This window comes from Leptonychotes weddellii, chromosome 13 (genome assembly GCF_054177405.1).
Source record: "Leptonychotes weddellii isolate Sample4059 chromosome 13, ASM5417740v2, whole genome shotgun sequence".
Classification (NCBI taxonomy): Eukaryota; Metazoa; Chordata; class Mammalia; order Carnivora; family Phocidae; genus Leptonychotes; species Leptonychotes weddellii.
The window spans coordinates 61,533,839-61,551,140 of record NC_138381.1 but is presented as its reverse complement, the minus strand read 5'-3'; the positions used below and the strand labels follow the sequence as shown (position 1 = coordinate 61,551,140).

Genomic DNA, 17,302 nt, shown 5'->3' with positions numbered 1-17,302 from the left:
CGTTCTCACAGAACCTAGCCCCCCTAACTGGAGATTTCTCATTCATAGCCCATGAACCCAATTCCAGCACCGTTGCCTCCCGACATACCAAGCTTCAACCTCATTGGTGACAGCCTGTCTTTCGACTTCAAGGATACTGACATGAAGCGGCTTTCCATGGAGATAGAGAAAGAAAAGTACGTAGTCCCCCTGACCTTGTGCCCCCAGTTGGCGAGCTAGAGTGGGGCCATCTGGGCCTGGGGAAACTGGAGGGTCACCGCGGGAGCCTGTCACTAGCTCCTGCAGGGGTTGCTCTGTTCCCACCCTCCGGAGAAAGAATTTCCTCATCAGAAGTGAAGGACACGGGCAATCAGTCTTGCAGGATAACAATGATGCTTGATTGGTGACCTGGAGTTTACGGTGGCTCAAAACCTCATCTACAGTCTAGGACTGGTTGTCAGGGATCTCCGAGCAGTCAGACTGCGGTTCACGTGGGGATAGAGCCTGTGATAATGTCCAAACACAGTAACAGAACAGGTTTCCTGGTTGTGTTCTCTGGCGGTTGAGACCCGCAGCACTTCCCATGTCTAGAGCAAGGGTAAAGGGAGAGACTCGGGCTCAAGGCCGTGGAAAGCAAATGTCTGAGTCAGGCTAGCCCTGCTGCATGGGGCAGCCCTGAGCTGAGCCCCGCATGCCCTGTTCATAGCAGCTTCTGCTGTGCGCTCCTCCTTCCTTTCATGGTTGGTGGAACCGAGGTGGCAGGGAGTCTCACTGCAGAAGAAATCTGACTGCAGTCCCCCCAGTTCCCAGCCGTAGGTAAATTGGCCACTTGTGCCACGGCTTGATGGAGAACCATGTACTGAGTGCCTGGGTGGCAGGGCTTTCTAGCTTTGTCTCATTTCATTCCCACTAACTAACATCAGGCTGACATCAGAGGTGGGTTTTAGTGTGCCATTTATAAATGAAATCTACAGCGTTTGATGGACTCACCCAGCATCACACGGCTGATGAGGAGCAGAATGAGGATTCAGCTCCAAGCCCGTGTGAGGCCCTGTGCTCTCACCTTGTCCAATATCCTTGGGATAGCTCTCTTGGGACAGTGTCTCCTTGGGGTCCAGGGTGAGCAACCATGAGCCTCTTTATCTATGGTGTCTGCTGTCCGAGTTGCCCTTCCAGCCTTTCTCCATTGACCAGGCATGTGAGCATTTCATGGTTGTGACAGGGGTGAGGCTACATCCTGTTTCTGGGTCCTGCTTTTTTAGTTTGTGTTTTCCTATTACCTGTGCACATGACAGACCCCACATACCAGCAGCCATGGGCATCACTGCAGAATGTTCCTGGTGTTTGTGTTGCGTGGTTCGCCTGATGCCCTTAGAGGTGGACACTTTGAGGATGATTTCCAGATTTTCACTGTCATAGATACAGAATATCTATTTGCAGGCAATGGTGGGGATCTTTTCCTTCCTGGTGTTGGCTGCGCGAACTTCCACCGAACTCTTTAGGAGATGACATCCCGTAGGGATGTGGCCAGGGCCTAGCAGAAGAGGTCACTTGAATAGAATCACTTATCCAAGAAGGGTTGAGACAAGGAGATTGTTTTGGCTGCCAGGAGTCTTGATTCATATGTCATTACTTGTGCAGAACTAAAAGCTATCTGCGGTAATGGGTATTTGTAGAGCACTTTATGAGAGTTTACCAGGGGCCTTTCCTACGCTTTATTTTACTTAATTCTGACCATAGCTCTGTGAGCGTTATCCCGAGGAAACAGATTCAGACCTGTTAGGTGACAGACCCAGGCTCCCAGGCAGAGACATGGACCCTAGGCTGCAGACCCTGGATCCCATGTCTCACTTTCGCCATAGCCGTGATGCACGATGTCCTCTTGCCGGCAGAGTGGAGTACATGGAGAAGAGCAAGCATTTGCAGGAGCAGCTCAATGAGCTCAAGACTGAGATCGAGGCCCTGAAACTCAAAGAGAGGGAGACAGCCTTGGATATTCTGCACAACGAAAACTCCGACCGGGGTGGCACCAGCAGCAAGCACAATACCATCAAAAAGGTACCGAGTCTCCTGTCCTTCGCTGATCAGGACAGTCATTAATGAAATGTGAGGTTGGCATCTGGTTTCCTGAGTAGCCGAGTTGTTAGACTGTTAACATTTTTATGTGTACTCAGTTGAGGAAATGACTGTGAACCCACTGGCTTGATAGAAAGGGAGCCTGTGTTAAAAGCTCTGATGAAATGAATCACTGTTACGAGATGGGTTTTGATCCATCATTTAGCAGTAAAGCGATTCTGTCTTTTAAGCCAAGGGGAGTTCTGCCCAGGGAGCTGCCTTACTTCATGAGAAAGCAAAATGAAATGGAGGCTGTTGAGAATGGACTCTCCCTCTAGTCTTTTTGGGTTTTTAAGCGGCAAGGACTATAAAAAAAAAATTCTGTTCTTGCTTTAAAGAAACCCAAATTCTGAATTTTTAACGTTTTTTCATACTTACACGGAAGTGTCTAGAAGAACCTTAATGTTTTAAAAAGTGAGATTTCATTTATGTTGCTAGCAGTTTCAGATCGTTCTCTACTGATATTTTGAGCTTTCAGGATTTTAGAGAAGGTTATATCCCATATACGTGTCAGCCCAAGAGTGCAGTTCTCTCACGTCCGGCAAAGCAGAAATGGCCTGTCCCGCCAGTCATCTGCTCCTGACTGATAGCCCAGGGTCAGGCTCATACCTGTAAAAGAGGTGTCATTAAAATTAGACTGTTCATTGAGTTTTGATCATGATGGTTTAGATAGGTTTAATTTTTTATTCTTTACCTTAGTCTTTAAAGTGGTGTTCCAGGTTAAGGAGTATCTGTTCTTTTTTTTTTTTTTAAAGATTTTATTTAAAAAAAATTTTTATTTATTTATTAGAGAGATGGTGAGAGAGAGCATGAGCAGGGGGTGGGAAGAGGGAGAAGCAGGCCCCCCGCTGAGCAGGGAGCCCGCCGTGGGACTCAATCCCAGGACCCTGGGATCAAGACCTGAGCCGAAGGCAGACGCTTAACCGACTGAGCCACCCAGGCGCCTCAGGAGTATCTGTTTTCAGTAGTTGAGCTCTCCAAGGGCTCCGTAGCTCCTTGCCATTGTTGATGGGTACAGTCGGGAGCCCTAAACTCTGTCTCCATACTCCAGTTTAGTATTGGCAGCCGGTAGAGAATTCCTTTTACTAGCATAACCGAAGAGGAAAGGCCTTTCCCCATTCCACATTCTTCTTTCCTCTGGCTCCCGTCATTTACTGGGTTTCCCTTCCAAAATGAAATTACTAAACCGTTAGCAAAAGGGGAGGTAAAGTGAGGCCTCAGCCAGGAGCCGAGACGTAAAATGACAGCTGGGCTAGTGAGCCAGTCAGCCCTCGAAGGAGCTGCCTCAGGCCTCCCCCCACCCCCACCCCGGCCCCCAGTTCCTCATCTGGGCACCCGAAGCAGTCTCATCTTTGCAGCTGCTGCAGTGAGCTGGGCCCTCAGCCATGGGAACCTGGAGTGCTGAGAGCCGGAGAGACCTGTTCCCAAGCCATAAAAACAAACAAATGAAGTCACTTGTCACAATTTCAGGTCTTTCTGAGCATTTTGCAAATGGCACGTGTGGCATTGTTGATATCACAGGGTATGTTTTTGTTTTTCTTCATTTTATTTTGCTGGTTTAGCCTCAAGCCCAAGGCAGAAGACCTATCTGCATTTGAGCCCTGAAAGTAGGTTATTCCCAGGTACTCTATGTGGTGATGGTACTACCCTCTGTGATACTAACCCGTGCATGAGCTTGCCTGTCTCTGTCCCTGGGCCATGCTGAGCCCTCCCGAGGGCAGGTGGAGCCTGGGGACTGGCCGCAGCATGCTTTGAGTCTGAGAGCAGGCGTCCACCCTGTGGGGCCAGACCAGCCTCCAGGGGTCCAGAAGCCTGCCTTGTTCTGAAGAGCATGTCATGGGGCTGTAGGACCGGCTGTCCTTCACATCTTGTGTCATTGTTGGGCTGGGGATGGTCATGGCTTCTTGTCCAGTGAGGTCTGTCTAAAAGTTCTTTGTCTCAGTGGTGTAGTCCTTAGATAAATAGCCCTAGCATGGAAACGGGATAAATTTGGGTGTCCTTAACTCAAGATCAAGACCTTTCATGTGGTGACAGCCTCTGAAGACCCATGGTCATACCCAGCCACTTCTGCTGGTGGAATGAAGGGGCTGCCCGCACTCCCTCGTTTTCCTTTAGATCGTCCCCTTTCTGTACACATCCGTTTTCTTTCCAAGTAAAGCAAACCACTAGCACAGCGGTCTGATCTGTAGTCCGTCTAAGTGCACCGTCTGTCCGTTGGCGCTCTAAAGGCTGTCTATTGCTTAAGCTCTGTCACAGCCTGGGGCAGAGTTGTGGTCAGCGTGAACTCACGTTGGGACAGTCGCCGGCACCCGGTAGATGAACAGTCAGTGGTTGTTGAGTGAATTAATGGAATGATTGCTGCTTTCCTTCTGCAACAGTTCATCATTCTCCCAACATGCCTTGGCAGTGGGGAGAATTTATTATGCCCAGTAATAACAACATCCTCCCTCTGCTCCTCAGCTGATCCCCAGTGGTACACAAGCCAGTGAGCCCACCGACACCTGACGGTCATGTGGGATGTGTCCTTTGGTGTCCTCAGCACAGTTTCTGCTATTAGAATAAAATAAGCTCATTGGAAGCCCTCTACCAAAAAGTGAGATCTGGCATAAGGTAGATCTTATTTGCAGTCATTATCCAAGCAAGAGAGGTTAGCTATTAAAGTCCCAGATGGGTCTCATTACAAGATGGATTCTATCTGTCAGTGGTTCCAAGAACCCATAGCATGAACCCCGACTTGTGTGTTTGAGTTAGCAGGCTCCTATTTCTTCAGTTTTGATACCACACGTTGGCATCGAACGGCCCAACACCAAGCAGTGCACGCTCTGAGCAGGGCAGTATGACCAACCCCAGAATTGGGCAGGCCAGGTGGATCATCTGTTCAAGTAGTGACCCCGGGGTGCCCAGAAGACCGTGGGGTGGATCCACTGTGGGTTCCTGGACTTTGTGGCCAGCACAGGGTCCAGCAGAAAGTCCCTTTTTGTCTCAGCCTGCCCTCTCAGCTCTGCCTGCATATGACCATACCATTCCACCTCGAGAGGATTTCATCTTTCTTCTTTCTGTAATGATTCAGAATGTTTAGATTCTTCGGGGGCCTGATTTTGACCGTCAGTTCTCACTGAGCTCTTATTATAGACAAATGAGGTTTGATTTGTAGTCAAATTTGTACTGCTCCTAGGACATTCACAGAAGCCTTTTTTTTTTTAAGCATCTTGATGTGAACTTGTTCTCAAAGCAGGCTGCCATGTTCCAGTTAATCAAGAATTCTGATTACTGGAGGTTTAATAAAAGCATGGACTTGGCTTTTAATACAGCTGGACTTATCCCAGGATTACTAGATGAAATCATGGAGTTTTTGCTACACATGAAGTTTGATACCCTTTGCATTGTCTGGACTTTGTGTGGTCGCTGGGGCCAGTGACCACGCTTGCCAAGCAGCCACCTGCCTGTGTGGGGGTCGCTCTGGGGTTGTGCCTGCTCCTGTCTGGGCCAAAGTCAGCCTAACTGAAGAGAAACACCACGGTGGGCTTTGTAAGTGTGGCCACCCAGAATGTGAAGGGCAGAGCTCCATCTACAGAGTCCCGGACGAGATATGGGAAGGCTGATGGTGAACTGGACAGTCTCACTCATTAGTCTTGGTTCAAACCAGCCTGCCCTGCTTTTTATTTTGTTTTTAATATTTTCTGATCATAGATTTCTTCAAAAAAAGAATGGGTCTACCTACCTACCATGACCCGGGCGTGTTCCTTCTCCTCCTCGCCTTCGGTACTCTTCTGCCTGACCGTGAGGCCTCTGCGCCTGACACTGTCTACATAGTACCCTTGGGGGCTGAGGAGCACTTAAGCTAATTCCAGGGGTTTACCCTTCGGTTTAGGGGTTACCATATTCCCTTGGAAATGCCAAGAGGCTGTCTGGTCTGGTTAACTGAGTTTACCACTGCTCTGCCACTTACTTTGTCCATAATTCTTACTTTCTCTTAAAGCCCAGTGTCCTCACCTGTAAAAAGTGAATAAAACAGTCCTTAACCCCCAGGATTGTTATGAGGATTAAATGAGGTAAGACACAGGAAATAGTTCACCGTAAGAGCTCAGCAATTAATTTCCATGTGTTTGGAGTTTAAAACTGAAAAAGCGAGAATTAACTTCCCTGGTTCTTTTACTATCTGATTTGAGTTTGCAAGGGTATATTTTGCTCCTCCTGCTAATCTTAGCTCCCCACATTTTTCCCCCCAATTGATAATCAGTGCAACTGGGTTGGCATTTGTACTGACTCAGAGTGGCACCTAGTGATCAAAAGCCGCCCCTAAGAACCTAGATACATTTCATTCTCAGGGAGAGCGACAGTGACACATATTCCTGGCCTCTGAGTCTTTCGAGTGAGGGCGTGAGGTCCGACAGTGAGGCTGGGGTGTCGTGGGCTTCAGAGCCATAGTGCTGATGAGGTGAGCAGCGGCCAGCTGTGCCGCACACTTGGGAGGTGAAAATCCAGTCTGGGAGCTTGCACATTTCAGGGTCTTGCTTTCATTCCCTCTCAAGGGACAGGTTTCACTCCCCGATCCTGAGCTGGTCTGAGTACCCGTGATCTCCAAGGAAGCACGGGATTTCAAAGGAAATCGACAGATGAGAAATCATGGGGGTCGTAGAGCTTAGAGAGCTTGTTTTATTAGTAAATGGTTTGAGCCATCAAGGTCCAGCTGTGGTTTACGCTGGTGGAGGAACAGGAATGGAGTCTTGACAGTTCTCTGAAGCCGTAGCCGCCTCTTGGATCAGGAAGACATAAAAGTCCAATGTCATCTTCAATTTTGTGCGGACTCCCCTTGGAGATGCAGGGCTGGCGAAGTGAAGTAGAACACTTAAAACACCCAGGGGAGTGATAAATCACCAGGCGAGATTGAATATGCGTGAAAGGCGTCTCCCACAATTAAAACAAACGGCCAGAGCCTCCCTGGTGACCTCTGGTCCTCTGCCTCTGAACAATTTCTGTCGCTTGTGTGTGGTTCATGTGTTCAGCCTTTGGTGACCCCGGTTGCTCGATCCGAGTGGCTCCGCCTGCTTTGGAAACTGGGCGCTGCCTGGTGCAGCATCCTCTGGCTCCCCAGCTCCAGAACCTTTCTTCTGTTGTTGTTGAAAGGTGGCAGAGGCCGGAGGGGGGGGGGCAGAGAAGAAAGGGGGATGGGCACAGGGTGGGAGCAAGGATTAGCAAGGAACGACAGCAAGGCAGGTGTGGATAGAAAACACAGGGAAGAGAGAGAGGGCAGTGGCGAACTCTTCCCCACTCTGGGGGAAGCCCAGGGAAGGCGTTGGGAGGCTGGTCTCAGGGAGCGTGGTCTTCCTGGACCTGACGCCTGGGCTCATCCCCGAAGGCCACTCCTACCTCCCATACGCCATGGGCCTCTCCACTGGGGAGGGCTTACTGTTCTCTTGCTTGTTTCTGGTAGCTCTCTAGATAGGAGGTTCTGTCAGCCTCTTTTCCGAAAGACCACGACCTAGTTCCTCTTTTTGGTTGGGAGACTTTACCCAGTCAAGCAGTTGCCCTTTGGGGAGGCGTTGAGGAGCCTACGGAACCTGCTTTGCCCTCCTAGGATATTTTACAACCATTTGGAAGTGCCTGAGGACATTATTGGGCCTTATTTGATGCAGTAAAACATCCCATTTGGTCCCTCAGCACTGAAGATGTGTTTCAGTGCAGCTTTCCTCCGGCACCTGATTTGTTACTGCAACAGTGGGAGGGAAGAGACGAGATGCAAACTCATTCTGCGGGCTGGAGGTTCTGTTCTTACGGTCCTTGCTGTGATTTCCCTTCTGATATTGGCAGTTTGAAAATAACATCAGTATATCTGCACCTTTTTGCTGAGGTCCTTGGCGCTCAGAGCACGCCGTAGCTGTGAGTTAGCTTCTACCTGCCCAGTGAGGTGAATCAGGCTGATTAGTCCATTTTTCAGGCGGAGGAACGGGGTAGCAAAGCGCCCTTCCAGCATCACACGGGCACCTCAAGGCACAGGCACACATCAGTTTCCAGGCATCTTCCTGCTTTAGGTCCCTGAAGGATTAATGTTACGAAAGAAACCCTCTGGGTTTTCCCTGGCCATTTTCTTTCCAGAGCAGATAAAGAATGAATGTGTTAATTGAGATGGACTTGGCCTTTCATCCCACCTCTGCTTAGGGATAAGTGTGCGCACAGCTCTCTCCCCGCGTACATCACCAGATGGCATTTGGGTGCAAGCCGTCACTAGCAAGATGGCAGAAATGCTTAATCTGGCCACTTTACAGCAACTGTCCCCCTTCCCTGGCCCTGCCCCCTCACCTCTGATTTGGAAGGGGGAATGTTGATTACACCCAAAACCAAAGATTATGTTGGAATTGCTGCTGCTGGATTTGGCTGTCACCTTTCTGCTCCAGAGTTGGCTTTCTCCTGGTAGATCCCAGCGCCAGAGAATCTGCATGTCCTTTTGAATCTGTGCCTTCCCCCACTCCTTTATTTTCAATATGTAGTGGCGGAGAGGAAGTATAACATGATTTTAGGGCTTGCGTTTCAATTCCACTGCATTTTTATGGGACAAGCAGAGTCTCTGAGCCTAGAGTTATTAGGTTAGTATCTAAAATGGGTTCATTTTAGTTTTATTGTCTTATTGTTTAAAATGAATTAGACGGTCCCCCTTCCACCTTCCTCTCTCCTCCCTGGGGATGAGTGGATCGAGGCAAGGCCTCCAGAGACTAGTTGGAGGAATCCTGGCGCTCTGATTAGTTTTGTTCTCCCAGCTTAACTGCAGAGCTTCCTTTCTCTCGTCACTGATAGCCGAAGTGGCTCTGTGTCCTGCCCACCCCCACGCCACCCCTTTTTGCTTTAGGAACAAGATTATCACAATGTGGCCTTGTGAATCAATTTTCTCCATGTGCTGATGAAAGTGTAATTCATTCTTAATCAAGCAGCCTTGCTGCTGCAGGCTCCGTGCCGGAATACATTTCGTTACCCTCCCATCACTTTGGGAAATGATTCCCCCAAAAGGACTTTTAGAGGAGAGCTGGAAGGAGAGTTGGCAGCCCGCCTCATGTTGTGTTTTTCCAGCAGGGGGCACTCTTGGGAATGATGCCAGAGGATCCTTTGTAGCAGGCCGCCTTCCGGGGTGGGGGGGTAGGGCAGGCTGGGAAGGGTTGGTGAGCCTGGTGCTTGTCACAGGTGCCTTTCCAGGCTTGCTGTCCCCAGACCCCGGAGCCATTTCTCAGAAGTGGGCAAGTGCCAGATCATTGTATCTTGATGGGCTGCCTGAAATGCTTAGCCAGTGAGCAGGAACCAGTTGAGTCTGCATCTGACGTGCATGCCTGGGTTGGGTAGAACCTGCTGGGCACCTGGTCCTGCTGAGGCTTGAGAGGAGCCAGCCTCCTCTGTCTTTTTCAGGAGACATATATGTCTCCCGAATCTGAAGTTGTTGAGATTAGATGGATGTGTCCATGTGGTGATACCACACACTGTTGTGATTGCTTGAAGAGGTGTAGCTCTCCAAGGGGCTCCTTCTCCTGCCCTTTCACAGCCTGGCGGTTTGACGGACAAATGGGCAGGAGGAGAGGGGACTCTGCCAGGCTGTCGAGGCTGAGCAGGAAGAAGGGTCCAGGCCCAACAGGTGGATCAGAGCCCCTGTAAGATAAAAACCAAGCCGTATAGATCTGCAGCAGGGAAAGCAAAGGAACTTTGTCTCCTCAGAATGGAATTGGATTAGTGACAGACTTGAACAGCCGGTTCAGTCAAGAGAGAACTTAATTCCTCCTGTATTATTCACACGGCTGATTTTAATCAGATGTGAAGAGACAGCTGGAAGAGAGAAGCGGGTCAGCCCAGTGCCTGGTGAGGAAACTTCATGTTCTTTTAGTCATCTTTAGGGAACTGGCAAGAGCACTGCGGGTTGGGGGCCTTGTGCAGGGCCTCTGTGGTTTACAGCTTCCCAAAGGAGCTGGGAATGACCTCTGGGAGCCCCAGGGCTGGCCCTTGTCTGGATTCAGTGTGACTTTTGAACGGTGCGTGGCAGACACGGTCACTAGTTGTGTTCAGGCAGAGCTCTAGCCGCTTGTCCTCAGAAGGACTCTGAGAAGGCGGACCAGATTCAGCAGGTCCCAGAATGATGCAGCCATTGGCCTTGAGGCATCCTGAGGCTTTTCTGCTTCACCACCTACTGAAGTTCGGAGGAGACCTCTTCCTGGTCAAGCGCGGAGATAAGCCATGGCAGTGTGGTCATTGAGCCCACACCCCGAGGACTTGGGGAGTTCCCCTTGCTCCTAGAGGCAGTGGCCCCCCTCTCCCAGCAGCTCAGGCTGGAGGGCGAGGAGGGGTATTGCTGGGCCGCCAGAGAGAGCGCAGGGTGGCAGTGGGGGGCTCGCGAGACTGGCTTCAGTTCTCACAGTGTGACCCGCGAGAGGGAGGTGAGGGCCTTCTTCAGGCCATCTCCGTGGCGCTGTGAGGAGAGAGCCGGGCCAGTCGCTGAGCGTGAAGGCCAACCGAACACTGACATGGGCTCGGACACCTTAGGGCGTGGGCGTGTGGGGGGGAACCAGGCTGCTTGGTAGCCAGTTCTCATGAGCACACAAAGATCCATAGAGGCAGTTTGTTTTCTGAAGGGCTTGCTTTGTGCCATGACCCTCTGAGCCCTCCCCTCCTCTCTTATGAATACCTCCTGCCTGTAGCCTAACAGTGAACGTGACAGGCAGTGAGCTTTCTAGAAACAGCAGGTGGTGACAGATCCCAGGTGAGAGGAACCAGGCCGGAGCGCAGCTGGGAGCTGCTTTTGGCGGTGCCCGGGAGGCCCTCCTGACCTCTGCCCCTGGGCGTCTGAGTCCCCGCCCAGAGGAAAGAAGCCCAAGGCTTCTCCTTGCAGACCCTCCTCTCACCACCTGCTTTCCTGCACGAGCACAGGGAGAGCTGCCTGGCTCCGGAGGAGGACATTCTGATGTCTAAGCTAAAGGCTGCTGCTGAAGGGGGAGCAGGCAGAGGCCGGGGTGGTGACTGGACGGGTTCCAGCAGCAGATAAGTGCGCTTGTGGAGGTAATTTCCTCAGACGGCGGGGTCCCTAATGGAATTAGGACCGCCAGGAATCACACAACAGTCAGGTCTGCCTGTGGGCCGATGCTGGAGGCTCCCAGTGTCCTCAGTGGCAGCAGTCCTGTCAGCCGCCTCCGTCTGGTGGGTCCGCCTGTCCCTGTAGCAGCCTAGTGCCTTATGGGAGACCATGGTACACTCTCCTCTTGCCGAGGCCACGTGTCTACAGTGCTTTCCTACTTCTGTATGGCCAGAGTATTGGACTTTGCTCCAAACCTTTCCTCAGGCGTGCAGTGTCGGGTAGGGATCCAGGGAAGCATCTTACCCACCCGAAGAGGGCTTTGCATCCCAACAAACACATGCTTGAGTAACTGGAATCTGGCGCTGCCGGAGCTGCCAAAACCTTCCTCTGGCACCTCGAGGGGACAGCCAGCACGCAACTCGGGTAGAGGATCCAGGAATTCTTGGAGCCAACATTGTACAAATGGGCGGAAGGCTCTCGGAGGCCCCCACAGCCTGGGCTTCCTGCCTGGGGAAGTGGCCAGGCCTCTCGGGAGCATCCTCTTGCCCTGCCTTGGAGGCCGTGAAGGCCAGCACAGTGCGTGACCCTGCCTTCTCCTGTACCGCCTCTAACCTGCATTCTGCCCACTCCCCCACTGGAAGGAGAGGAGCCAGAGCTGGGGCTAGGGGGGAGAAAATGGTGCTGTGATTACTAATAACAGCTGTTGAGTTCTCTGTGCACATCACGCATGGTGCTGAGTGCCTCACAGTGCTTCCCAGTAACTCTGCGTGTCCCCCTGTGAGGAAGGGGTGCCATCACCCCCACTTCACGGCGGGCAGCTGGGGCCACAGCGAGTAAGTGACCTGCCCAGGGCCACCCAGCCGGTCAGTGGCTTTGGATCAGGCAGCCTGGCTGTGCCTGTGTGTGACTCAGTGTGGGGGAGGGCTGTGGGCATCTCCCTGTCCCCCTGAGGAGCCCACCTAGGTCTTCCCTGGGAGCGTGGAGGAAACCTGAGTGAAGACATTGGGTTTCACACCTTTCTTAAAAAAAAAAAAAATTTATTTATTTATTTTAGAGAAATTATTTATTTGAGAGAGAGAGCGCGTGTTAGCGAACATGAGTGGGGGTGGGGGGGCAGAGGCAGAGGGAGAGAGAATCTCAAGCAGAGTCTAACACGGGGCTTGATCCCAGGACACAGATCATGACCCAGGCTGAAACCAAGTTGGACTCTTCACCAACTGTGCCATCCAGGTGCCCCTGGGTTTCACAGCTTTTGATTTAAATTCTCCCCCAAAAGGATTTTGTCCCAGTGATTCTCGGGTTCTCTTTCTTCTTTCCCGGTTACCATTGTGAGTCCCATTATCACAGAGCACATAACTCCTGGACGTTCTCTTCTGACTGCATTTAGGGAGAAACCCATCCAAACTTGGCTCCCTTCTAGAGGGAGTTCCATTTAAGCAAAGAAATGAAAGCTCTCTCCGTTCCTGTTAGAGCTGGGTCTTCCAGAGGGCTTCTGAAATTGGTTCCACTGAAGAAGACGGTTCAGACGCCTCCCTACACTCAGCTTGTTAGTGAGGAACTTCAAGGCCACGAGACTTGGCAGGGTTTAAAGAGCCGGCTCTCAAGCTGTCTCATTTGAGCACACTGCCGCTGCTTGTGTTTGATGGAGAAGCGATGGGTTTCCAGCCTCCCTCCCGCACCCTTTAGGGAGCTGAGATAGTACCAAGGGCTTTTTACATTTAGAGACTGCCAGGGGTCGAGGAAATGAGCCGGACCGTCCAGCCGGCTTCCGTGGTTTAACTCCAGAGGGAAGAGGCTCAGAGAGGTCAAGGGTGTCCACTGAAGCCACACAGCAAGCTGGTGAGAGGAGAATTAGTGCCTGGACCTTCTCAGCCCCATGTGGAGCTCCTGCCTTTTCCATGCATCCCACCATTTCTCTCTAGCCTACATCTGATTCACTCAACAAACATTGTCAGAGCTGCTACTAGGTATGAAGCAGTAAGCTAAGTGGGTTTGGGGGATATGAAGATGGACGGTATGTACCCCGTGTCCCCCTTCCCTGAAGACCCTCCTCTGTGAAGTCCAGGAGCTGGATGTAGAACACACAGTCTCCCCCAAGTGGGTGATGTCAGGAGGGGAGCTGGGAGCAGGGCACTGCAAGAGGCCCGAGCCAGATGCTTCTGTTGGGGGAGATCCTGGGAAGTGGCCTCCTGAGTCAGGGGATTGGGGCTCAGCAGTTCAGGGGGTCACAAATTCTAGTGCCTTTGCCACCACGCCAGGAGCTCAGCCCCTGATCCTCCGCCCTCCCTTCTGCTGCTTCCCCGCCCTGTGCTTCTCAGGGGAGCAGCCTTCCTGGGAAGGCCTGGTTGTTTCCAGACAGAGCACTGCCCCGCCGGCACCATCCTCCTTGCCCGAGCCGGCCCCAACTAGAAAGCTCATTGCCTCCCAGCTTGTAGATGGAAACCCCCTCTGAGCTGCCAGGTCACTGGCAAGTCTGCTTTGGGGCCACCGGGAGAACCAGCAGTGGAAGGGAGACACTCCTCCTCGTCTGACACAGGCCTGCCTTGCCTGGGGCTTGTACTACCAAGCTGGTCCTCTGAGCCCTGGAGAGGATGAGCATCCCAGGCTGACTCGACCACAGGCAGGGCCCTACAGAGGCACATTAGAGACTCTTGTAGACGGGAACGTGAGACTCTATTACAGCGTCTGGGGATCTCCTGCCCTCTTCGAAAAGATGACATTGATGACATTTTCCTGCTGACATGCTTCTGTCCACCAGCCATCCCTCCTGGCATGTCCTCATTTGTCACTTCCTAATTTGAGTTCCTGGGCAAATCTGGAAACTTACTTAGGATTGGCCGCCAGCTTCTTCAGCATCTGTCTGAGCAGTCTTCCCTTCCACTCCAAACCAGCCCTGAGGTTAGTTCCTAAGGCAGGACGGCACCTGTCGCGAAAGCAGAAATCCAGCCCCCTTTTAACTTCTTCTCTGCTTCTTTGCAGCTCACCTTGCAGAGCGCCAAGTCCCGAGTGGCCTTCTTTGAAGAGCTCTAGCAGGTGCCCAGCCACCCCAGGATCTGTCACATCTGCTGCTTCCCGGCACCAGAGGGATGGGTCAGACACCGTGGGAGTCATCGTAGGTGGGCTGGCTGGGAGCTTCCGTGGGAGCTCTGGAACTTTCCCCAGCTGAGTGGAGAGCCCAACCCCCTTCATGTGCAATTGCCTTGAACTGTGACCTGCAGAGAGCTCTCTCGTGGGGTTCTAGTTCTTTTTAAAATTTTTAAAAGAAGTATTTGTCTTTCCTCATCTGACGTGGGGTTTCATACTTCCTTTGTCAAAGGCACCCTGGGGTGTGTGTCTCACTGTCCAGTGCTGACCTTCCCAGCTCAGGGAAGTGGTTGTAGGGAGTGAAGTGCACAGGAGCCCTGGAGACAGGGAGGCTGGCGCCACTGCCCCCGCCCTATGCTGGGTCCCAGAACATTCATCTCCACTGGTGAGGAACCGGCATGCGAAGAAGTGTGGCCCGCCCAAGCCCAGGCCCGGAGCGGCCTGCCTGCCGGCCTGCCTGCTGCACATCATCGCTGAGCTGGCCTGTGGCTCATGACAGGCCACGCGATGGGTCTTCAGCCCAGGCGCCCCCGAGGCCGCGCGCTGGCTGCCGGCTGGTGGGGAATGGGAAAGGCAGCTGTGAAGGGGGAAGACTCTAGGCAGAAGCTGTGATGACGGGCTGGCTGCCAGCAGAGGGGCAGGGAGGCCAGCAGAGCTGTGTAGGAATCTGCTCCACACAGAACACTCACTCCCCTTCTGCTGCCTCAGACCAGGGTCCAAGCGGCAGGCGGGAGCTGCGTCTTCCTCACCCCCTCAGCCTTAGTCTTTCCTGCCTGTGGCGGGCTGGGGAACTCCCCGGGCTCTTGTAGTCAGCCCCTGAGCCCCGCCGGGCTCTGTTAGGGCTCTGAGGCCCCTCAGGTACTTCTTCTTGCTGAGGCCTCCGTCTCTGTGGCTGACCTGAATCCCCTCTCCCTCTGGCCACGTGCCAGCAAGCCCTTCCTAAGCCTTGATTGTATTGGGCCTCCTTCTGGTGTTGCCCTTGTACCCCAGCCGGCCCTTTATTTTATATGCCCCCTTGGCCATGTGGGGAAACTCGTGCCCCTCCCAGCACAAGCCAGGTGTCCCCTCCCTGTTGGTGCTCTGCCACTCGGGCAGCAGCAGGCCACAGAGCCACCCCCGTGGCACCAGCCGCCTTAGTTTGGGGCTACTTTGTTTGCTCTGTGGTTTGGTGGTGCTTCTGTGACCCACTGGCCATTCAGATCCTTCCAACGGGGCTGGTATACAGAGCAGGAGTTAAGTCTGAACCAGCGAAAAGAGGCTTACTAAGTGAAGACATGTGAAGGCCTGGAGATTTCCTGAGAGTGGGGGTGCCTCTGGCTGTCCTGTGTGGTTTTGAGAAACTCATAAAGATCCTGCCTTCTCTCCACACTCAGGCCGACCTGACAGTGTCCCAGGCTGGCCACCCTGCTATTTGGGGCCACCTTGCCCTGAGGAAGGCAGCCCTGTGGGTACCCAAGCCCCTTAGGGCCCCTTAGGGCATGCAGGGTGGGATGGCTGTGGCTGAAAGAGCTTCCTTGTGTCTCCCCGTCCCTCAAATGCCTCTTCCCCCGAGATGTGGTCCCAGGGAGGCATTTGTAATGTAGGGCCTGGCTCTTGTGTTGAGGCTCTGTCTCCCCAGGCTCACCAGCCATCCCTGAATTTCCATGACAAGTTACTCTTCTCCTGACCTGTAAATTGAATCTGTAACAGTGGCTGTGGGCACAGGAGCATGGTAGTGGTTTATATAAATGTTGTCGGGCCTTGTTGTTTTTATTATTTAACTGCTGTGTGTGTGTTCCAAGTCCGGGAACTGCCGAGCCATGTGGCCACAAGGGAGCCAGCTAGCATCTGAGCTGTGGCAGGAGCACCCTGGGGCCCGAGAGCAGACTGGGGGAGGGGGGCAGCAGAGCCTCGCTCACCCAGGAACACTTCAGCTCTCCTTGGAGGCTGGAGAGGGTGGTGGCCCTCAGAAAGGCCTTGAGCCACAGTGGAAGGAAAAGGAATGAAAGAGGAGCTCAGTTTTCAGGGACTCGTGCCTGTGGCTCAGGTGACCGTGCTCTTTTCAAGTGAACATTTTGGGGGCACAGGAGCTTATTAGGTAAGGAAGCCTCTGTGCGCCCCCTGAGAGCAGGGCCCTAGCCACAGCGATTTCATTACGGGCACTTCTGAGGGTTCTCAGGCTGCCCAGCTGGTGCCACCCCGTGCGGCCGCGCTGTTGGCCCTTCGCTGTCGCACACAGACCACCTCGTTCATCCTGACTGGGGCCCTGCCTCAGCCCCAGCCACACTCTGACCTGTGGCGTCTGCTCAGTTATCCCTGTACCTGCCAGGCCACGCTAGACAACACCCCGTGGCATTACGTAACACTTCTTAAGTGACTGTGTTTTGTAATCTTGGGGACAGGCTTCTCTCTCCCTCTCTTTTCTCTTACAAATCAGAACAGCAAATCCAGAGGCTGACAACCAGGGCAGGAACGGAGTGCTGCTCGCTGACAGGGCTGGGGCCTTGCAGCCCCCGGAGGGGCCGCCTCAGTGGGGAGACAGCCCCTCCCGGCTGCCCGGGGGCCAGGGTGGCCCCCGTGGGCTTCCAGGGAAGCTCCATCCCTTTCCAAGATGTCAAACCGCATTTGTTCCAAGGCTATTTTCTGTTCCGGGAGATTGTTGTAATTTAAATGATTGTTTTAATAAAAATTCTAAGCCGTCAAAAGTATCTCGGGCTTCTTTGGTTTGCTTGCCGCCCCAGCCATGGAGGCAGCAGGATGGGCTGGGTGGTAGGGCTCACTCACTCTTGCGGGCGCTGAGGAGACGGGGCCTCCGCCCTCCCTAACTGCCCCGGGACCTCAACTCCAGCCCCATGTCACCAGTAACAGAAGGATCACCTTTTCCAGGCTGATGACAGCACCCCTTACTACACTTTCCCCTGGGAACGCCCTTCCTCCCCCCGCCCCCGGGGCACTTGGTGCATTTCCTTTCCGTGCCCCCTGCCTGCCCTCAGTGCCAGACCTGAAAACTAGGGTGCCAGACTGGGCAAAGTGCTTCTGCTTCCAGGTGTCCCCATTCTGGGCTCTGGAGGAGGGGTTTGGGGTGGGGGCTTGCAGAGTGTC

The 17,302-nt window shown here is 53.0% G+C and overlaps 1 protein-coding gene across 9 annotated transcripts in view; it reads left to right on the top strand.

The window, feature by feature from the left end:
• NF2 (NF2, moesin-ezrin-radixin like (MERLIN) tumor suppressor) overlaps positions 1 to 16,908 on the top strand; it is a 76,131-nt gene extending 59,223 nt beyond the window's left edge. For 2 of the 9 annotated variants that reach the window (XM_081801861.1, XM_081801858.1), the window contains 4 exons: positions 49 to 176; positions 1,872 to 2,037; positions 3,657 to 3,701; positions 14,117 to 16,908. In XM_081801861.1, coding sequence (XP_081657987.1) covers positions 49 to 176; positions 1,872 to 2,037; positions 3,657 to 3,692 — 330 coding nt within the window. In that variant the 3' untranslated portion in view covers positions 3,693 to 3,701; positions 14,117 to 16,908. Of the gene's footprint in view, positions 1 to 48; positions 177 to 1,841; positions 2,038 to 3,656; positions 3,717 to 13,455; positions 14,036 to 14,116 lie in introns of all 9 variants that reach the window. The other 7 variants (XM_081801859.1, XM_081801853.1, XM_081801860.1 and 4 more) reach the window with 5 other exon arrangements.
• The last annotated feature ends 394 nt before the right edge of the window (positions 16,909 to 17,302 follow it).